At 39.3% G+C, this 24099-nt stretch overlaps 1 protein-coding gene and 1 pseudogene across 2 annotated transcripts in view; both read right to left on the bottom strand.

The window, feature by feature from the left end:
- The window catches only part of MTMR9 (myotubularin related protein 9), a 96677-nt gene extending 73443 nt beyond the window's left edge, over positions 1-23234 (bottom strand). The window contains exons 1-3 of the mRNA XM_082620303.1: positions 22573-23234; positions 11519-11627; positions 6935-7060 (exon numbers count right to left, since the gene is read on the bottom strand). Of these exons, the coding sequence (XP_082476429.1) occupies positions 6935-7060; positions 11519-11627; positions 22573-22754 (417 nt within the window). The 5' untranslated portion in view covers positions 22755-23234. The remainder of the gene's footprint in view (positions 1-6934; positions 7061-11518; positions 11628-22572) is intronic.
- Positions 266-2231, bottom strand: LOC309801664 (large ribosomal subunit protein P1-like; annotated as a pseudogene). Its single transcript has one exon. The product of its transcript is annotated as a large ribosomal subunit protein P1-like (transcript).
- Positions 23235-24099: the final 865 nt, after the last annotated feature.

The raw sequence follows: 24099 nt of genomic DNA, 5'->3' as shown, positions 1-24099 counted from the left end.
AGCAGAAACTAATACACCATTGTGAAGCAATTATACTCCAATAAAGTTGTAAAAAAAAAAATGACTGAAGACTACTGGGGTTGGAGGAAAAGAATGCTCCTGGCATCTAGTGGCAGGCCAGGGATACTGCCAAACATCCTACAATGCACAGGACAGCTTCTCACAACAAAGAATTATCTAGCCCAAATGTCAACAGTGCCAAGTTCGAGAAACTCTGCTCTAGGGATTATAATATATATTGTTAATTTAAATATTAGCCCACATTATGTAATATGTAAAAAACTTAAAGCTGTATTAGTCTATATCCATTCAGCCACACCACACCCAGTCATTTTTAATGACATAGTTTCCATACGTAATATGTCTACATACACTATAAACACCACAAAGGCAATGCCATAGTTTGTTTTTGTTTTTTTAATAAATTTATTTATTTTTGGCTGCATTGGGTCTTCGTTGCTGTGTGCGGGCTCTTCATTGTGGTGGCTTCTCTCGTTGCAGAGCACAGGCTTCCGTAGTTGTGGCACGCGGGCTCAGTAGTTGTGGCTCGCGGGCTCTAGAGCGCAGGCTCGAACCCATGTCCCCTCCATTGGCAGGCAGATTCTTAACCACTGTGCCACCAGGGAAGCCCCCAATGCCATAGTTTTTGCTTTAAGTAGTCATACATATTTTAAAGACACTAAAAATAAAAAAAATAGCTTGTTATATTTACCTAGAATTTACCATTTCCAATATTCTTCAATCATTTTGAATATTCAGGTTTCCCTCTGGTATTATTTCCCTTCAGTCTGAAGAAATTCCTTTAACATTTCTTATAGTGAAGGTCTCTTGGTGACAAATTCTTAGTTTCTTTTTATCTGAAAATGTTGTCTCACCTTCCTCCTTGAAAGATACTTTCACCAGATACAGAATTCAGGGTTGGTAGGTTTTACTCCTTTCAACACTTTAAAAGTTTTGTCTAATAAAAAAAAATTAAAAAAAAAAATTAAAAAAATTAAAAAAAAAGTTTTGTCTTCTAGTCACCATGATTTCTGATGAATAGTCCACGGTCATTTGAATTGTCTCTGTGTATGTAATGTGTTGTTTTTATCTGGCAGCTTTCAAGATCTTCATGTTATCATGGTTTACCGACAGTCTGACTATGATGTGCCTAGCATGATTTTCTTCATACTTATCCTGTTTGGGGCTTGCTGAGTTTTTTGAATTCAGAAAATTCACCAAATTTTTAGTTTCTGAACATTATTTCTTTAAGTATTTTTTCTACCTATTCTGTCTATTCTCTCCTGGATCTGTAATTACACATATACTAGACATTTTGATATTGTTCCACATGTTCCTGAGGCTCTGTTTATTTTTCCATAATTTCTCTTCTCTCTTTATTTCTCCAAATAATTTCTATTGCTCTAATTTCAATTTTACTGTTTCTGTCCTCTGTTATTTAGCCTACTGAATATTTTATTTCAGATACAAATTTTTCAAAAAATGCTGAGTTCCATTTGACTCTTCTTAATGTTTTCTATTTCTCTGCTGAAGTTTCCTGTCTTTTCTCTCATTTTAAGCATAGTTTCCTTTATGGAAAATTGGGCAGTTTAAACAGCTGCTCGAAAGATCTTGTATGATCACTTGAACATCTGAGTCATCCTGGGGTGGGCAATTGCTGATTGTCTTTTGTTTTTTGTAAAGAGCCCAGCTTTTTGTGTTACTAAAGAGGTTTAGTTTAGTCAAAAAAACCAAAGCCCATGTCATCATCAGACTCTTCAGATCCTTCTTTCTTTGCTTCCACTTTCTTCTCCTCAGCTGGGACAGCACTGGGGGAGGGGTCAGGACCTCCTGCTGGGGCAGCACCAGCTGCTGGGGCAGGTCCACCTGCCCCCACATTGGAGATAAGGCTCCCGATGTTGACACTGGCCAAAGCCTTTGCAAACAAGCCTGGCCAGAAAGGTTCAACATTTACACCTGCTGCTTTAATGAAGGCATTGATCTTATCCTCTGTGACCCTCACCTCAGTCGTGCAGGATGAGGGCCGAGTAGATGCAGGCGAGCTCCGAGACGGAGGCCATGGTGCAGGTGAGTGCTAGGCAGGTGCTGCCAGGAGCGATGCTAGTCACCGGACGAAGTGAGGGCTGCACCCCAATGCAGCCTTAGCTTCCTCAGAAGGACCAAGCACCTTAGCGGCAGCTGAGGAAAGGGAGCTGACTGTCTTTTTTCTTGAGAACGGGTCATAATATCCTGGCTCAACTTTGGACTGTATCCTGGACATTGTGCATGTCCAGAAACTGCATTCTATTACACACCTTTGAAGAGTGTTATGGTTCTGTTTTACAAGGAACCAGCTTGTTCAGACTTAAACTGCAAAATCTGAGGTGCACGGCAGCTCAGACCTTAGCTCTGACTGCTCCCAGTCTGTCCCATGCAATCATGGGTCAAGAGTCAGCCAGAGATTCAGGGTTATATAGAGAATCAAGGTTCCCCTCCTCTGGCTCTCTGGCTCCCCAAGCCCTTCCCCTGGTTCCTCCCACCAGAGAGAAAGTGGGCTTTTCACCAGAATGTTAGCTGTCCTATACCATCAATGCCATAACTTCACTGACCTCAGGACAAGGCCTGCAAAATAGGAAATTCACCCTGTCACTCACTTCCCCTAAGTTTTGACTCCCCTCTAAAATATGCTGATTTCTGTTCACTTACCAGAGCCTCCAAGTAGTAGTTTCCTGTATTTTATTCGTAGTTTGTCATTGTGTATCTGCAGGGGGGCTTGTCAGATAGAAGCTACTCAACCATTACCTTATCATCATCTTTGCTGTATATTATTTCTGAAGTAGTAGATTGGGGGAGTACAGATATACTACATACGTGTATTTCAGCAAAGTGTCTGAAATAATATTTCATGATATCCTAGAATAAAAGCATGTTAAAAGGGGAGGAACTCTTAAAGATCATTTGTCCAATACTTTCATTGTGTAGACTTGGAAACTGAGTCCCAGAAAGTCAAGCAGCCAACATATCTGGGATGCAACATAAGATATCTTGATAGCTAGTTTTAGTACTCTGTCTTCTCAATACCATACATCTCTTTTGGATATAACAGAGAAGAAGGGACTGGCTAATACTATTTAGAAAGTTTTTTAGATGGTCAAAAAACCTTACTCAATGAATACTGACTGATTAAGTGATATATGTCTACCTGGCAGAGAATTCCAATGATATATAGAAGGCATTATTGTCCTTTTGTCCTATCCTGCATAAATGCACACATTCCTATATTCATTCGCTCAACAAATAACTACTGCTTGCCAATCATGTGCTAAGAATACAGTAGATACCCTGAGAAAACCATAATTCAAAAAGAGTCATGTACCACAATGTTCACTGCAGCTCTCTTTACAATAGCCAGGACATGGAAACAACCTAAGTGTCCATCAACAGATGAATGGATAAAGAAGATGTGGCACATATATACCATGGAATATTACTCAACCATAAAAAGAAACAAAATTGAGTTATTTGTAGTAAGGTGGATGGACCTAGAGTCTGTCATACAGAGTGAAGTAAGTCAGAAATAGAAAAACAAATACCGTATGCTAACATATATATGGAATCTAAAAAAAAAAAAATAAGGTTCTGAGGAACCTAGGGGCAGGACAGGAATAAAGATGCAGACGTAGAGAATGGACTTGAGGACACAGGGAGGGGGAAGGGTAAGCTGGGACGAAGTGAGAGAGTGCCATGGACTTATATATACTACCAAATGTAAAATAGATAGCTAGTGGGAAGCAGCTGCATAGCACAGGGAGATCAGCTCGGGGCTTTGTGACCACCCTAGAGGGGTGGGATAAGGAGGGTGGGAGGGAGACGCAAGAGGGAGGAGATATGGAGATATACGTATATGCACAGTTGATTCACTTTGTTATGAAGCAGAAAGTAACACACCATTGTAAAGCAATTACACTCCAATAAAGATGTTAAAAAAAAAGAATACAGTAGAGAATAAGAATGACATGTATGTTTCCCACTGTCCTAAAGTTTATATTCTAGCAGCTTGTATCCTAGACAAGAGAGACAATAAACAAACAATGAATAAGAAGCTTTCACATTAGTGACCCCCTCCTACTTGAAGCTCGCTCTTCCCTTGGCTTTTTCCTCCACTCATCCCTTACATGGTTCATCCTTGGCCCCCTACTTACTTTAGATGCTTTCCCTTGGCAATATCAACTTCTCCCCATGGTTCCCACAATGTATACACTGATTATGCTCAATATTTCATTTTTAACACAGATCTCTCAAATAAGCTCTGAAGTATCTCTTGTACATATTCAATGACATGTACCACACAGGCCCTTTGAATTTGTCATCCCCAAAACTGAACTCAGCTCATTCCCTGTCAAACACATTTCTCTTTCTGTCTTTCCCATCTCAATGGTAAAACCTAGATGCCACTGCCTGTTTTACTTCTCACATCCAGGGAGTGGGTCACCAACTCCTTTTAATTCCACTTCCTGAATCTTTTTGCACTATAACCACTCTGCTACTGATCCAACCATCTTCTTTATATTATTACAGTATCCTATTAAGCAGTTTCTCAGCATTTTGCAACAGAACTGACTTTCTATAACACAGATCTAATAATTTCATTTCCCCTGTGCCTCGTGGAAATTTTGTCAGCACTTATTTTATTGTATTCAATTACTTAGATAATTATTAGACTTTGAACAATTAGAAGGAAGGGACCATGTTTTGCTTATCTAAAATTTCCATAATCTAGCAATAGTAAGTAAATACCTCAAATCAAGGCATTAAAGATGTTCTCATTAAATTTGTAGATTACAAAATTTGTGGATTACAAAATTTGCAGGAATGTAAAACAGAAATTCAAATATACAAATTGCTTAAATAATTAGCTAACCCCAAAAGGAAATGCCTACGAGGAAAAAAGTGTTGAATATAAGAATGAATGAATGGACAAACAAACAAAAAGGCAAGGAGGATCCCTTAATAACACATGTATAAGGATGAAGGAATTTTAGTTTATTTCATTAGTAATTTAATTCTGAAAAAGGCCAATGCAACTTTGGGGTAAAGTATCAGTAATAGTTCCAATCTACGCTAAATGTTACGGGTACCATGTTTTAACAGAATCAATGACAAACTGAAGGCCTTGCTGAGGAAAGCAGCCAGGACACGGTGGGGCCCTGAGTTCAGTATTATGGGAAAAGGCTGAAATAAATACTGATATTTAATCTGTAGAAGAGGAAACTTAATGGGGACATAAAAGTTCTTAATTTGAAGAACAATTCATAGTAGAGGAATAAGAGAACCTGAAAAACACAAGGCAACATCAGAAACATGGGGTCTAAGTACAGGGGAACTTCAGGTTGGTATTAGGACTATTCCCATATGGGACGTTACTGTGTGATTTTGCAAATTCTCTTGCACTAGAGATTTCAAGCAGAACCTGGACAACCACACCGTGGATGTGTTAGCACAGAGGATTTCTGCACAGAGTAGGAGAGTGATTTGAATGTTGGCTTGTTGAATGTAGACTTAGACTGGTTCACATATGGCACCTAACTACAAGATAAATCATGAGCAAGTCATTTATACAGACGTTTTTGGATAACCAAGAAAATCATCCAGACATCTCCCTTCCAGATCAAATTCTGACTGCCATTTTCCACCTAGGAAGTAACTAAGGATTCCTCTAGGTAGCTGTTAGCTAGTAGTTAATTGATACAAAAGAAAAGCATCATGCATTTGAGAATGTTTACTATGCAGTTTTTAATGCTATAAAGACCCTGAATATAAATGTAAATACAAGTAGTTATCCACAAACTATATAAAAATGCTCCATACACAAGAATGTAAAATTCCCCTTCCTTTCTCAGTTTGCTGCTATGGACATCTTTGTTCTTTAAATTACATGGCACCCTGCTCCCTACTTCTTGATCCTCCTAGGACCCATTTACAGAGGTATGTTGGAAAAAGAAAAGTAGTAAAAAAAAAAAAAAAAAAAAAAAAAAACTTTTTTTTTTGAAGACCAACAGCGTCTATTTATTGGACAATTGCAGTTTCTTTCCTAATGAGATACAGCCCATTCCTTTTTTCGGCTATTTGTACATTTCAGCCAGTTAGGGGAGAAGGGGAAGGAACACTCAATGACAGACACAGATGTTTCTTTTTTGGTGAAAACAAAAAACCTTTATAAACAACATCCCACTCGTAAGTAAAAGTGGGATAGAAAACACTTGATTGTTTTTAATCTGGCATTTATGTATATCTTCTTATTTCATATGTACAGGTTATTTGGATACTATTACCGTCCACTGGCAGAATACTTCACAGTAGAGACAAGTATCAGGATGGAAAAAGTATTAACAAAAGCTAAGAAAAAAATGGCTTCAGGAGGGTGGGCAGCAGTAGAAGCACAGAGTGTGCAGGAAGGTCCTGCCAATCTTCCAATCTTCCAGAAAGAACATGTGGCTCTAGTACACTGGTCTTAGTAACCCAAATTATAAAATCACAAAAAGCATCCCCCAAAAACAAATTGATACATGGTTCTCTAGTGCTCTCCCAGACACACAATGGGTTCAACAGACTTTGGGGGAGATGGCTCAGAACCTAATCACTGTATACAAAGCTGTTTCCAGGGAGACACTTTTAAAACACCCCCAAATTAAAACGTGTCAGGACTATCTTTATGAAGATCTTAATGTTTTATCAGTAAATCCACCGAAGAAAAATTACTTCAGCTGCAGCAGTGGGAACAAACTATGCAAACCTCTGAAGGGCAAAGGCTGCAGCACTAACAGCTAATAGATACTTCCTTTAGGCAGGGATACGTCAACTGCACCTTATCACTCGTCGAAAGGAAGTGATCATTTTCACAAGTAAAGTGCTGCGTTATTTCTCATTACCCATAGTTCTCTCAAAAGTTACTCACAGCTGAAGAGTAGCGTTCAAACTCTTGCTCAGGAAGGAAAGAATGCCAGCCATCTTCTATCACTTCAAACATGGGCCGGTAAAAGAAAGGGTACATCAGAGTGATGGAGTCCAGGGTAGATAATGCCTAGGGGAAAAAAGAAATAAAAAAGAAAATTGGAACATATCACAATTTTAAACACTTTCTAATTGCCAAATTGGCATTAAATACGGCCTAATAATGATGGACACCCAATATATTTCTCTAACATGGTATTTATCACTAGACACAATTATACCTTACTTAGGCTAATTACCATGCTTTCAGCCTCTAACAAAGTTTCTGGCACATAACATACACTCAATTAGCATTTGCTGAATGAACAAAAGAACAAAACAATGTGCACACCTACTCAGGAGAAAAATGAAAAAACTCCTTCTTGAGACCATTTAGTAAGCCCTAATAAAAAGGTTCAAATATTTCTAGGGATCAGAGAACAGGTTTTGGTTAGTCAGTAAGGCCTTGGCTCAAAATCCAGTTATTAACTATATATAAACATATGTAAATTATTTAAAATCAGTGTGTGTTAGCAATTGTAAAGAAGCTTAGTAGCCAAAGAGTCAGAAGGGAGTCAGAATGCTGGACTCAAATTCCAGATGCCAATGCAAGAGTGTTTAAGTAATGTAACCACTCTACGCCTCACTTTCCTTAGCTGTAAAATAGAGGAAATAACCTCATAGGGCTACCTCATAGTACCTACCTCTTAGGGCTGTTGGGAGCATTAAGAGAGAAAATGTATGTAACAGGGCTAGAACAGTGCCTGGCACATAATAAACTCTAAAATAATCTTAGCTGTTACATGCTCCACATCGCCTCCATCGATGTGAAATTTCCTCCCTTCCTAGAGTGATATGGTCAGGTATCCTCATACCTTTATGTACACTGACCCAAAACCGGGGCAATAACTCTGTGGTCCCAAAATGAGCCTATTGCCATCTGAAGCATGAATTCGGTGACACCACCAGGGAAACCTGACTAGATGGAGGAACTGAGAAACGGAACATCACCTGGCAGTTTCATCCTTCTGACAGGGGACTTTTAGAAACATTTCTATGAGCAGAAAAAAAAGGCAGCAAAATCAATTAGCATAATTCAAACTGCAGTAATTTTGGAGACACTCAGCTGGAGTGGGGGAAGAGGGCCCAACATCATGCTAACATCCCCAGGCTCTCAGAATAAAGCTACCTCCTTTTAGGTCAGTAGAACCTTTATTTTATTTTATTTATTTAATTTTTAAATTTTATTATTTAAAAGATATTCTTCTTAATATTAAAAAAAATTTTTTTTCAGCTTTACTGCGGTATAAATTGACAGTTTTATTAAACTGTAAGATATTTCAAATGTACAAAGTGATGATTTGATACACATGCACATCGTGAAAGGGTTTCCCCCATCGAGTTAATTAACGCATCCATCACCTCACATATTTACCTTCTGTTGTTGTTTATGAAAACATTTAAGTTCTACTCTCTTAGCAAACTTCAATTACATAATACAGTGTTATCAACTATAGTCCATGTTACACATTAGATTCTCAAACCTTATCTCATAAATAAACATCTGTAACTTTTACCAACCTCTCCCTATTTCACCTACCTCCAGCCCCTGGAAACCACTTTTCTACTCCCTGTTTCTATGTTTGCTTTTTTTTTATTTTTTAGATTCCACATATAAGTGATACCATGCAGTATTTGCCTTTCTCTGTCTGGCTTATTTCACTTAACACAACGCCCTCCAGTTTCATCCATGTTGTTGCAAATGGCAGGACTGCTTTCTTTTTTAAGGCTGAATAATATTCCATTGTGTGTGTGTGTGTGTGTGTGTGTGTGTGATTTTCCCTATTCATTCATCCATCAACAGACACTTAGGTTGTTTCTATACCTTGGCTATTATGAATAATGCTGCAGTGAACATGGGAGTACGGATATCTCTTTAAGACAATGATTTTGTTTCCTTCGGATATATACCGAGAAGTGGGACTGCTGGATCATATGGTAGTTCTATTTTTAATTTCTTGAGGAACCTCCATACTGTATTCCATAGTGATTGGTACAACCATTATTTTAAATGCATGCCAGCAACCATTCTGGCAGGCAATAAGCACTCAGGCTCAGACTTGTCGTGATTACATTTCATGTCACTAGAGACAGAACTTTTCCTTTAAACACATTAATGCTCAAAGAACTGAAGTCATTTCAACCCTAAAAGGCCATTGAAACTATACAGAAAATAAGATTCATCTGACTTCCTGCTATAATTTAGAAAACCAAGCACTTGCCAGTTATTCTTCCAATGGGATTCTATTTATGGCAACAGAATATATTTGGGTATATGGATTTTGATAACAAAGAATAGTTCAACTGTGCTTTATAAGAAATGCACTGGGCTTCCCTCGTGGCGCAGTGGTTGAGAATCTGCCTGCTAATGCAGGGGACACAGGTTCAAGCCCTGGTCTGGGAGGATCCCACATGCCGCGGAGCAACTAGGCCCGTGAGCCACAACTACTGAGCCTGCGCGTCTGGAGCCTGTGCTCCGCAACAAGAGAGGCCGCGATAGTGAGAGGCCCATACACCGCGATAAAGAGTGGCCCTCACTTGCCACAACTAGAGAAAGCCCTCGCACAGAAACGAAGACCCAACACAGCAAAAATAAATTAATTAATAAACTCCTACCCCCAACATCTTCCTTTAAAAAAAAAGAAATGCACTTATTACTACCAAATTATGTCAAGATGTATAGAAGAAGGGAGGGAAATTGGATGCCAGGAAAAGGCTAGAGGCCAAGGACACTATGTGTATTTACTACGTTGTTAAAACAATCAACAGAGCATTCATTTTCTAAGGTCAAATTACTTGTGGCTTCTTTCCAGCTGTAAGGGCTTCTACATAATCAGTCAGTTTCTACAGAGCTTTAGGTAATATGTGTAGCTAAATAAACAAGTGATTAGTGTCAGGTGCCAAGAAGTTAAGTAAATGCAATCAGCAAGTGGGGTAACAGGCTTTGCCCTGTTTCTTCACCACAGGCAACTTCACTAACTCCCACCAGCTATCTTACAAGTTATAAAAGGGATAAGGAAAAAAAAATGTGGACGGCTCAGTGAAAATCCAACCCCACAACTGAAAGAAAACACATGCTCAACTGAAGTGGGTGAGTGGCATTCCCTGGCCCAAAGAGCAGGACAGCATTTCCCTTTAACAGCCTAGAAGCCACAGTGCTTTTCTCACTCATGTCAGCAAATTCAGCCAAAGCAACATTACTGTGTTATTTCCAAATGATGAATATGTAAGACAAACAGTTCAGCTCATCTTCTCATTTCCTTAAGTAAAATTTAGCAAAAGCAGAAAGAAAAATGCTACATGCCATTTTCTCAGTACCATAACGGTGGTTCCTCTATTTCTCTATTTTTGTTTAAAAGCCAAATGAGATCCTACAGATTTAAGCCTTTCTGCCCCCGTTAACAGTTAAGCCAATAGCATTTATTTTGCATACAAAGCCCAGATCAGTCACTCAAAGACAGAAGGGAAAAAAAAGAATCAGTGTGTCTCTATAATTACCTAGAAAATACTGTAAACATAAAGTTAATTGCTATAATTTAGTGGCAATGATTTAAAATAAAGCAACTTAAAATCCGAGGGTATAACAAAATCGTTGGTTAAAGTGGGAAAGAAAACAGTGAGCTCTTCAATTTAAATATTAAATTACCCAAGTAAAATTTCTATTATTTGTTATCTGAACAGGTATTCAATATCATTTCTGTAAATATAAAACAAATACATCCTGTCTTAAGCAAACATAATATATGGAAATTCAGATTTAACTAAAAACAAACAAAAGACTACAATCATTGTTAATAATTACTTGCTTTACAAAAGAAATAACGTTTTTAAAAAGTCTCAGCATTTATATACACACAATGGAATATTATTCAGCCTTAAAAGGGAAGGAATTCCTGTCACATGCCACAACATCGATAAACCCAGAAGAATAAGCAGCATTAAAACCTGCTGTAAGTCAATAAAATCTGTTTACATTCCTATAACAATGACTCAGGGTGAGGCTCTTCCATTCAGTCTTCAATAGCTGAGTCACAAACATGACTAAATATCTAAAAGAAACATACAGGGGCAGGACAGGAATAAAGACTCAGATGTAGAGAACGGACTTGAGGACACGGGGAGGGGGAAGGGTAAGCTGTGACAAAGTGAGAGAGAGGCATGGACATATACAGACTACCAAACGTAAGGTAGATAGCTAGTGGGAAGCAGCCGCATAGCACAGGGAGATCAGCTCAGTGCTTTGCGACCACCTAGAGGGGTGGGATAGGGAGGGTGGGAGGGAGACGCAAGAGGCAGGAGATATGGGGATATATGTATATGTATAGCTGATTCACTTTGTTATAAAGCAGAAACTAACACACCATTGTAAAGCAATTATACTCCAATAAAGATGTTAAAAAAAAAAACATAAGAGCTACATTGAAGCAGAAAATAAGGTTCCTTTTAATGATTATTTATTTTCATCACATTTTGCTTCCAAAATACTTACCTCAATGGAACTGGCTATATTCAAACATTCCTCCATTCCAGGAATATCCAACTGAATAATTCGAAAATCCTTGCATTTTATGATGATGGTACCCAGTGATCCCACAAACCTATAAAAAATTATAAATTATGCTTAGGGACCTATATACTCCCAACTCAAAGTATATGATTATTTCTTTAAAAAGAGGAGGTTATAATCACCATCTATACAGGCAGACGTTCTTTTATTGCACTTCACTTTATTGAGCATCGCACATATTACGTTTTTTAAAGACTGAATGTTTGTGACAACCCTGTGTCCAGCAAGTCTATCGGCGCCCTTTTTCCAACAGCATTTGCTCACTTCATCTCGCTGCATCACATTTTGGTAATTCTTACAATATTTCAAACTTTATTATTATTACTGTTGTTGTTATTATATTTGTTATGGTGATCTGTGATCAATGACCTTTGATGTTACTATTTTAATTGTTTTGGGGCACCAGTAACCATGCCCATATACTACAGTGAACTTAATTGATAAATGTGTGTCCTCTGACTGCCCCACCAACTGCCATTTCCCCAACTCTCTCTCTCTCCTCAGGCCTCCTATTCCTTTAGACACAAAAATATTGAAATTAAGCCAATTAATAACTCTATAATGCCCTCTAAGAGCTCAAGTAAAAGGAAGAGTCACACATCTTACTTTAACATCAAAAGCTAGAAAGGATTAAGCTTAGTGAGGAAGGCACATCAGAAGTCGAGAGAGGCCAAAAGTTATACCTCTTATGACAAATAGGTAGCAAGGTGTGAATGCAAGGAAAAGTCCTTGCAGGAAATTAAGTGTTGCTCCAGTGAACACAAGAATGATAAGAAAGCAAAACAGGCTAATTGCTGATATGAAGAAAGTTTTAGTGGTCTGGATAGAAGATCAACCAGCCACAACATTCCCGTAAATCAAAGCCTAATCCAGAGCAAGGCCCTAACTCTAATTCTCTGAAGGCAGAGAGAGGCAAGAAAGCTATGAAAGAAAAGTCTGAAGCTAGCAGAAGTTGGTTCATGAGATTTAAGGAAAGAAGCCATCTCCATAACATAAAAGTAAAAGCAAAGCAGCAAGTGCTGATGTAGAAGAAGCAGCAAGTTATCCAGGAGATCTAGCTAAGATAATTCATGAAGGCAGCTGCACTAAACAACAGATTTTCAAGGTAGACAAAGCCTTATATTGGAAGGAGATGCCATCTGAGGACTTCCGTAGCTAGAGAGGAGAAGTCAGTGCCTGGCTTCAAAGATTCTAAGGACAGACGGACCCTCTTGTTAGGGGATAATGTGGCTGTTGACTTTAAGCTGAAACCAATGCTCATATACCATTCCCAAAGTCCTAGGGCCCTTAAGAATTATGTTAAATCTACTCTGCCTGTGCTCTATAAATGGAACAACAAAGCGTGGATGACAACACATTCATCAGCACTGAGGCGAGACCCTCCACCAGCAAAAAGATTACAACTCACTGAAGGCTCAGATGATGATTAGCGTTTTTTAGCAATAAAGTATTTTTTAATTAAGGTATGTACACTGTTGTTTTAGATATAATGCTACTGCACACTTAATAAACTACAGTATAGTGTATAATAACTTTTACATGTATTGGGAAACCAAAAAATTCATGTGACTTGCTTTATTGTCATATCGGCTTTACTGAGGCGGTCTGGAACTAAACCTGCAATACCTCCGCCATGTGCCTGTATTCAACTTTCTTCTCCCCTAGTAATCTAATTAAGGAAGAATCAAGCCTGCATCATTAAAATATGAGCCACAAATAATTTTAAATACATGTATTTAAAATTTTTTTCAAATATATAAAGTAATTCATGCTAGGCCAATTCATTTAATGGAAATTATTAGGGGCCTTACTTCAAATAATAGGAAAAACAGATCTGTAATTAATGTATTAAGTGTTTGTGTAGAGATATTTCCAAAGCATAGAAAAACAGTTCATTTCAGATTTTACTTACTTCCAAACTTACAACAGTTGATTTGAAAAATAAGTATCTTTTTTTCAGTGTTTAAAACCTATTAACTTGCAATATCTATTCTAAGTCAAGGAAAACTTCAGAGTAAATGCCACGTGTAATCATAAATTTTGTATCAGTAAGTTTTGAACAAATTTAATTTTACCTTAGTTGGGATTTTTGTCTTCCTTTTCTTGTTTTTTTTTTTTTTGTCTGCACTTGCTGATAGCTCTGATTTTTCTTTTGCTTTGCCACTGACTGCCTCAATTCTTTCCCATTAATACTTCTGAGTATTCCCTAAACTAAGAATTCTTAGATTGATCTAAAGCAGATAATTTTATTTATACTGTGCCTAGCTTAGGAAAACGACTCCTACAGCTACTCTTCCCAATTTCTACTTCAGCTGTAAATACCCCCATGCCCAACATCACTGCACTGTGAATTTGGATATGCAAAACTTATCAACATGGGTCAAATCCTAGCAAAGAAAATTCCACCAGATATCCACAACTAAACAACATAGTGGAATGCCTCTTATGAAATGTATTTTGAAAACTCATACTCTTGGCCCTTCCACTTCTGGCAAAAGTGGAATAACAGGGACCAGATTTACCCTCCTACCTGAAACAACCAAAATAACTGGGCAAAATATAAGGAAAGACTGTTTTCAAGACACTGAACATCAGACAACAAAGAACAGAGCTCTCTGGGAGATGGGTGAGTTCAGTGACTGCCCCAATTTACTGTTTTGAGATTTTCCAAGTTATAGTGAAGGGAGAGGAAAGTTGGGTGGGGTTGAGAGTCTGAGGAGACCACCTGTATTAGGAAAGAAGGAAATTAATGAAGAAAATTTGGGTCTCAAATTAGTGATCTCAGATTCCACTATACTAGAAATAGAACAGCAAGTTAAATCCAAAGCAGAGAAAATTAAATAATAAAGATAAAAAGAAAAAAAATTAATGAAATAAGAGAAGATTCTAGGGAAAAACAATGAAAGCAAAAATGATTGTTTCAAAAGATCAATAAAAGTGATAATACTCTAGCCAGACTGATCAGGAATAAAGAAAGTCACAATTTACCAATGTCAGAAATGAGAGAGGTTACAATCACTACAGACTCCACAGACATTAAAAAATAATAAGGGAATATTAGAAACAATTTTATGCCAATAAATTCAACATGGTAAATGATATGGACAAATTCCTCAGAAGACACAAACTACTAAAGATCATTCAAGAATAAATAACCTGGTTAGAGCTCTATCTATTAAATAAACTGAAATTTTCAATAAAATCTTCCCCACAAAGAAAACTCCAGTCCTGGGTGGCTTCACTGATGAATTCTATAAAACATTTAAGAAAAAATACTATTAAGTCAAGACACACTCTTTCAGAAAACTGAGAAGAGGCAATTACTTCTCAATTCACACCTAAAGTCCAGCATTTCCCAAATACAAAACTCAAAAACATTACAAGAAAACTACAGACGAATATCCCTCATAGACATAGATGTAAAATTTCTAAACAAAACATTAGCAAATTAAATCCAACAATATATAAAAAGGATAATGTATCACGAGCAAATGGGGTTTATCCCAAAAATGCAAGGGTGGTTTAACAAAGTAATTTACCATATTAACAAACTGAAAAAGAAAAACAATATGCTCATCTCGATAGATACAGAAAAAGCATTTGACAAAATCCAACAGCTATTCATGATTTTAAAATGAAACAAAACAACCCAACTCTCAGCAAACTAGGAACAGAAGTGAACTTCTTCCACCTGATAAGAGCATTTACAAAAACAAAAAAACCAAAAAACTCTACCACTAATAGCATACTTAATGAGAAAGACTGAATGCTTTCTCACTAAGATCAGGAATAATACAAGGATGTTCCCTCTCACCACTTCTATTCAACATTGTACTGGACTTCCCTGGTGGCGCAGTGGTTAAGAATCTGCCTGCCAATGCAGGGGACATGGGTTTGAGCCCTGGTCCAGGAAGATTCCACATGATGCGGAGCAACTAAGCCCATGCACCACAACTACTGAGCCTGCGCTCTAGAGCCCGTGAGCCACAACTACTGAGCCCATGCGCCACAACTACCGAAGCCCACGCGCCTAGAGCCCATGCTCCGCAACGAGAGAAGCCACTGCAATGAGAAGTCTGTGCACCACAACGAAGAGTAGCCCCCACCTGCTGCAACTAGAGAAAGCCCGTGCACAGCAATGAAGATGGAATGCAGCCAAAAAATAAATAAATAAAAATTTAAAAAAAATGATTAATACAAACAAGTAACTGGAAACTGAATTTGAAAAATATCACTTGAAATAGCATAAAAAATATGAAATACATAAAGGAAATTCGACAAAAGATGTGAAAGACCTGTGAGTGAAAACTATAACACATGGCTGAAAGAAATTTGAGACCTAAATAAGATAAATGGAGAGAAATTTGTTCGGAAGTCAGAAGACTCAATATTATGATATCCTATGTTAATTCTCATCAAGTTCATTTATCAACAGGTTCACCACAATTCTCACAACAGGCCTTTCTTAAAAAGAAATTGACAAGCTGATTCTAAAATTCATATGGAGGAATTCCCTGGTGGTCCAGTGGTTAGGACGCCACGCTTTCATGGACGAGGGTGTGGGTTCAATCCCTGGTCGGGGAAGATCCTGCAAGCTGCATGGCGCAGCCAAAAATAAATAAATAAATAAATATTTTTAAAATTCATATGGAAATTCAAATGACTTCAAATAACCAAAACACCTTGGAATAAGAACAAAGTCAGACAGCTAACACTATATAATTTAAAGACTTAATATAAAAATAAAGACTGTGGCAGCAATGGCATCAAATAGATCAATGGAATAGAGCAGAAAGTCTAGAAATATATTCACTTATATATGGACAAAGGTGTGCAAAGACAATTCATTGAAGAAAGGGCAGACTTTTCAAGAAATGGTGCTACAATGATCAGATATGTATATGAAAAAAAGAATTTGGATCTATACATGAACCATATACAAAACCAACTAAAAATGGATCATATATCTAAACCTAAAACTATAAAACTCCTAGAAGAAAACATGGGAGAAAATCTTTGTGACCTTTGGTTAGGCAAAGATTTCTTAGCTATCACAACCCCAGTCTATAAAAGAGCTAATAAACTGTATGCCTTCAAATTTTTTAATGTTTGCTCTCTGAAAGACACAGTTAAAGAGAATAAAAAGACAAGCCACAGACTGAGAGAAAACATTTGCAAATCTTATATTTGATAAAAGACTTGTATCAGAATATACTTAGGAAAAAAAAAACCCTCAAAACTCAATAAGGGAAAGGATTCTGGAAGACAGTGGAATCAGAAGCATTAGGAATCTGTCTTCCCACCTAGATAACAATTGCACTGGCAGAATCTCTTTGCTGTACCTATTTTGGAACTCTGATGTCTATTAAAGGCTTGCAACTTCCAGGGAAAGACATGGATAATAAATTGCAGTTAATTTTGGATAAATTCAGCTCTTAGCAAAATAGCAGCAGCTACCCATTCCCCACCCCCACCCAAGTGACAGGCAGCTGTGGGTATGTTCCTAGAGCAGCTTGCACACAGCTTATAGGAGCCAGGGTGGGCAGAAAGGACCCTGTCCTCCAAATATCAGAGATCTGTTCTGTGATTGTAGATTGCTGATTCCGATCACAGAGGTGCAAAGAGGCAGGCAGCCACTGTTGCAATTCCTCCCACTGTTGCAAGCTGCCTCCAGCCCCCAATCTGTGACTTTCAGTGGATTTACACGGTCAGCTCTCTTCCCACTCTTCTTCATTTTTCACTTTTCCCCTTTCAGGAACCAGACATTAAAGATCCGGACATTTGAAAACAACTGTATATATAGGAAAATTAGGAAGTGACTGTGACTGCACATACCCAGGCTCAGAAAAGACCTGAGAAAGCCTTAAGTTTACACCTCAGGCTGATCCTTGGCATATAGACATCCTACAGCAGTCAAAAAAACAAAAATAATAAACAAAAGAAACCCCCCCAAAACAGCAAACACTGGGGAAGAGGGAGAATCTGTTTTCCATTGTTACCACATTATTAGATCTAAATGTCCAGTGTTGAGCAAAGAAAAAAAAAATCACAAGGCAGAGAAATTATCAGGAAAGCATAGCCTATTCAAAAGGTAAAAAAATAAATAAACAGAAACTGTCCCTGAAAAAGACTTGATGGAAGATGATATCTTAGACAAAGACTTTAACAGTCTTAAAGATGCTCAAAGAACTAAAGGAAGATATGGAGAAAGTCAAGAATATAATGTGTGAACAAAACAGAAATATCAATAAAGAGATAGAAGACCTAAAAAAAAAAATTCTGGAGCTGAAAAGTGTAAGAACTGAAATCAAAAATTCACAAGCGGGATTCAAAAGCAGATTCTCAGCAAGCAGAAGAAAGAATCAGCAAACTTGAAGACAGGGCAATGGAAATTATCGTCTGAGAAACAGACAGCGTGCAGCAACGAAGACCCAACACAGCCAAAAATATATAAATAAATAGTTATTTTTTTTAATCTAGTATTATTGTAACAATGGTTTGTAAACGCACATTTTATTTTCTACATCATTTAAGAGACTAATACATTTAAAAGAATTATTAGATTATGTTTTCAGGCCCAAATACATAAAAATGTAATTTTATGACATCAATGGAAAGCAGTGGGGACAGAGCTATAAAGGAGTTTTTGTATGTTTTTCAAGTTAAGCTGGTATAAATTCAAATTAGAGTATTATAACCTTAGGATGTTAAATTTAATCCCCATGGTAACCACAAAGAAAACAGCTACAGAATATACACAACAGTAAATGAGAAAAAATTTTAAACATTTCATTACAATAAAATCAACTATGTGCAAAAGAAGACAATAATGAAGGAAATGAGGGACAGAAAAGCTTTAAGGCATATATGCAGCACAATGACAGAAGTAAGTCCCTCCTTACCAATAATTACTTTAAATGTAAACGGATTAAACTGTCAAAGGATAGACATTGGCAGAATGGATAAAAACATATGATCCAACTATAGCCTGTCTCACAAGAGACTCACTGGAAATCCAAAGACACAAACAAGTTGAAATTGAAGGGATGGAGGAAAAAGATATTCCAAGCAAACAGTAACCAAAAGATAGCAAAGAAGGCTTCACTAGTATTAGACAAAATAGTCTATAAATCAAAAATGGTTATGAGAGACAAAGGACATTATCTATTAATAAAAGGTTCAACACAGCAAGAAGGTGTAACAATTATAAACATTTACACATCTAATGACAATCAAAATATTTGAAGCAAAATCTGACAGAAGTGAAAGGAGAAACAGACAGTTCTACAATAATAGCTGGAGACTTTAATACCCCACCAGACAGATATACATATGGAAACAGAGGACTTAATACAATAAACTAACTAGGCCTAACAGACATAGACACGCTACCCAACAACAATAGGATACACATTCTTCTCAAGTGCACATGGAACAATTTTCAGGATAGACTGTTTGTTAGGCCACAAATCAAGTCTCAACAGATTTAAAAAGATAGATATAGAGACCTCCCTGGCACTCCAGTGGTTAAGACTCTGAGCTTCCACTGCAGGGGGTATGGGTTAGATCCCTGGTGTGGGAACTAAGATCCCATGTGCCGCTAGGTGCAGCCAAAAAAAAAAAAAAAAAAGATATCATACAAAGTATCTTCTCTGACTACATGGGATGAAGTTAGAAATCAGTAACAAAAGTAAAACAGAAATTCACCAAATTATGGAAATTAATACACTTTTAAACAACCAATGGATCAAAGAAGAAATCACAAGGGAAATTATAAAACACAGACAAAAAAATGAAAACAAAAACGTGACATTACAAAACTTATGGGGCACAGAAAAAGCTGTATATATTATATATACATATATATAAAACCACCTGATATATGATAAATCAGTCAAGGATGGGTGTTACATGATGGTTTTAGGAAAACTGGCTTTTGCTACATGAAGAAAAACAAACTTGGATTCTTATTCTTATCACACTTGAAACAAAGGTAGAATCCAAATGAATTAAAGACCTAAAAGTGAAGGGTAAAACTATAAAGCTAATATGGAAGAAAAGTAGGAGAATATCCTAGTAATTTTGGGATAAGGAAGGACTTCTTAAGACTTAAAAAGCACAAACCGTGGGGCTTCCCTGGTGGCGCAGTGGTTGAGAGTCCGCCTGCCGATGCAGGGGACACGGGTTCGTGCCCCGATCCCGGAAGATCCCACATGCCGCGGAGCGGCTGGGCCCGCGAGCCATGGCCGCGGAGCCTGTGTGTCCGGAGCCTGTGCTCCGCAACGGGAGAGGCCACAGCAGTGAGAGGCCCGCGTACAGCAAAAAAAAAAAAAAAAAAAAAAAGCACAAACCGTAAAGTATCGATGAATTTTGTATTAAACTTAGGACTTCCGTTCCACAAACGGCACCACACAAAAGTTAACAAATGGGTGAGAGATATGGAGAAGATATCTGCAATGTCTAAGGGAAGAATTAATACCTAGAGAGTATGTAAGGAACTGGTGCCAAAAAAAAAAAAAAAATCACCAGAAAAACAAACACCGAGGAAATTCACAGGCAATCCACAGAAAGGGAAAAAAATTTTTAATGATTTGCTAACAAATCACTCCCCTTCTACAATCCATTTTCTGCCAGCCACCAGAATCATCTTCTAGAAGTCTACCGATTGCTACTTCCACGCTTTCAACTCTCCAAGGCTTCCTATGAAAACCATCCCAATGGCGTAACAGGCCCTACACCATCTGGCCCCTGCTTATCCCTCCAACCACGTTTCTGCCGTCTCCCTAGTCCCCCTAGCTTCTACCCCGTGCTCACTGCCCTCCTGCCACACCTGCCTCTTTGTTCTTCCTCCTACATGCCAGGCATGGTCCTGTCTCAAGTCTCTGCCTTTGCATTCCCTTTGGCTGGAACGCTCCTTCCTCCAATATTCACACTGCAGGCTTCCTCCCTTCATTAATTCAAATGTCACTTGTCTTCTCGAACATTCTTTCTAAATACACTGACTCCAGGCATCCTCTATCCTAACATCTTCCTGTATTTTCCTTCCTGGCATTTATTACCTGACGTTGTTATATATTTATTTGTTGATTTATGTGAATGTCCATCTCCTCCACTAGTACATAAGCTCCTCATCTGTCTTAAGTCACCACTGCATCTGCACAGCCCAGACAGAGCTTAGCATACAGAAGACACATGGAAGTAACTCTTTTTTGAAAGCAACAACTCAACAAACTCTGATCTGACCACCTAGCTCTTTCCATTACATCATGCTGCTTCCCAGGAAAAAGATAAATGTGTACAGTTTGTCATTTCTCCCCTAACAGATTAAAAAGTGCTTATCTTAAATACTTGGTTTAGCCCAACCAGGCCCAGCGTGTAGTAAACGCTAGGTAAATACGATGAAATGAGAGTGAAAAGCAACTACAGAAAGAGGTAAGGAAGAAAGAAAAGAGTTGGTGGCATGGAGAAACTCTAATTCGTATTCTATGGCACCACTGGCCATTCAGTGGTTAATCGTTTTATTTCCTATGTGCCTATCTGCCCATGCCACAGTTTTCTCTTTTTTTTTTTTCTTTTTTTTTTTTTTTTTTGCGGTACTGGGGCCTCTCACTGCTGCGGCCTCTCCCGTTGCGGAGCACAGGCTCCGGACGCGCAGGCTCAGCGGCCATGGCTCACGGGCCCAGCCGCTCCGCGGCACGCGGGATCCTCCCACACCGGGGCACGAACCCGTATCCCCTGCATCGGCAGGCGGACTCTCAACCACTGCGCCACCAGGGAAGCCCCACAGTTTTGAAGGAGATAAAAATTAACCAAATTCGTGTCCTGGCTTCAAGGAGCTAACATATATGTAACTATCAAAATTCAGGTTGTAAAATATACTTATGAAAGAGGTATAATTAAAGAGCTATAGGATTTCAAGGTGAGGGGAATTACTTCTCATTGTGGGATTAACAGAAGAACCTGTGAAAGGCGTGGCAGACTGAAATGGTTAAACTGCATATTGATAGATGAGTAACAGCTGAAAACTTTTCCACAGGAGAAGGTGATCTCAGGAATCTAACAGGAGCCCTCTGCTTGAAAAAATAAATTTATCACCACTTCACCCGTTTTGTTTAACTTCTACTATTAGAAAGTATTTTATTTTAAGGCATAACCTCTCTAGGAATCTTCTTAATACTGTATCCAAATTCTCTTGAGAGGTAATAGAAAAAGCTGTTGTCATTCATTTATACTTTAGTGTTCACTGGATAACCAATTTACCTTCTTCTGGCTAGAGTAAGTACAAAGCCATTGGGGAAATGATAATTCTGACTGCAAAGAAAGTATAACTTTTTGTCTCTGAGGCACTACCCTGGAAAGACAGAGTCTGGGGTGCAAAATAAGAGGTTAATTAATTAATACCTTTAAGAGCCTACTCTGTTCTTTCCAAAAGCCAAACAGAGTAAAAATAAATAAAAGACATTATAATCTCCCATAATGGGAAGTCTTAAATTGATGACCCAGAAGGTAAGAAATAAGGAGAAATATGATAAACTGAACATTTTTGAGAGGAGGGGGAAAGGTTTTGTGGAATTTAGACACTACATACTGAAGTCTACATACTCGAAAGTGGCAAGTAAAGACTTTACCTAAATCACATTCAATCACAACTTCATGAACTAAGATGGACAATTAACATTCAGGGAATATGACGGTGCAAGGAAAAGAAATTTTAAAAGAAAACGTTGCATATCCCCCCACACGGTGTTATGTACCAAAAATGGTATCACGATAACAACTACGTGATAACCCAGCCAGACTGAATGGAAACCATGTATCTCATTTGGATGGTTTTCTGCTTTCTAAAATTCAAATCCTCAATCTAGGCCAGAGGGGGCTCGATCTACTGGATGGTTGGGCGATGGGACGCGTTTCCGCAGACCTGCACCTGAGGACCCCAGGTTCCCCGCGGAATAGGGGGTGGGATAGGCACTCACCGCTTGTCGATGGCGTCGATGTTTGAATGGAGGAGCCACAGCTCCTCCGTGTTGTCTTGCCGGGAGGACAGGATCAGGTGGTGGCCAGTAAGACACAAGGTCCCCTCGACGGCCGGGTAGAAAGGCCGGTGCAGCACCACATTGTCCACCCGTGGAGTCTTAATCAGCTCCGCAAACTCCATGTTCCCCAGCGGCCGGAGCCGGGGGACTGCCCAGTCCCGGAGGGGCGAGACGGTTACGCCGCCGCTGGGCTGAAGGGAATGACCAGGCGCTAGGCAGGCAGAAGGGGCAGGGACGCGGGCAGGGACGCGGGCGGGGAGGTCGTGCCCCGCCCCAGGCTGGGGTGAGCGCGGCGAGGCCTGTGGCCACCGTCACAATTCCCGGGAAAGCCGGAGCTGGACCGGGGCTGGACCAGGCCGGGCGTCGCTCCCTCACCGCTCTGTTCCCCCAGGCCCAGGACTCGGGCAGAGAGAACGCTCCGCGACAGGCCCAGCCGCCGCCGCCGCCACCTGGGGACCCGGCCTCGGGGTAGGCAGGCTGAGGGGACAAGAAGGAGGCCGACCCAGGGCCACTTTCCACGTCCGAGACGCTACGGACTCTTGACGGACGTAGCTCCTCGCAGCCGGAGCCTAAAGCAACTCCGGGCGGAAGCGGAGGGCTCGAAGACTGGGAAGTCCGTACCGGAAGTCGGTCCCCGCCTAGGTCCGATGAGAATGCTTCCGGAAACACAGCGGGAATCGAAGATTTGTGTTCCTAGCAGGAAAAAGCTCTACCTGCAAGCCAACCGCCGCACCCGCCACCCCTACAAACATTCCGCTTGAGAAAAGGCTGGGGAAAAAGGGACAACGAGAAGAGGTCCCTGACCTGCCTCCCTCCACCTGAGCAGTAATCCCTCTTCAGAGCGTGGGGCCGCCGTAAATTTTGGCGATTTTCATCCATTGGCCGTGAAGAGATGACACGTGCGATTGAGTCGGTGATTGTGACCCCACAGAAGCGCCAGGTGTAAGGGAGGGGCACGGCCGGACGCCGCAGACGCCCAGAGAGCGAGCGCCAAGGTGCTGTGATCTTGAACAAGAAAGAGGAAAAGCATAAAAACACCTATGAGAGGGACCTAGGTTGAAATACGTACAGTGCACCGAAGAGGAAGTGACCAATCCTATACTTTGCGGAAACTCAAGTGACGCTCTAAAACACAGTTAATCTGTAGCAGAACTGGCTTCAGTCTAGGTCTATGAAATTCAAGGAATTGGGCCTTGGTCACCACCGCACGGCCTTCCTATTAAATACAATCCAACTGAACTACTTCCAGACACCTAAACTATGCCAGAAATTTACCTGGTGTCTCCCTCCCCTTTTAAACTAACATTTTCATACTAAAATAGGGCATTAGAGGGGAAATATGCAAGGGTTTAAGTCCCGGCCTACTGTCACTTCATTAACCTTTGAAGTCTTCACCATCTACAACCTAAGAACAGTGAGTTGGCTTAAGTCTCAGAGCAAAGACCAAATAAATTGCCTGAATTCTCA

Source organism: Mesoplodon mirus (assembly GCF_964341445.2).
Source record: "Mesoplodon mirus genome assembly, chromosome: 1".
Lineage (NCBI taxonomy): Eukaryota > Metazoa > Chordata > Mammalia > Artiodactyla > Ziphiidae > Mesoplodon > Mesoplodon mirus.
The sequence above is the reverse complement of the archived record's forward strand: the minus strand, read 5'-3'. Positions and strand labels throughout refer to the sequence as shown.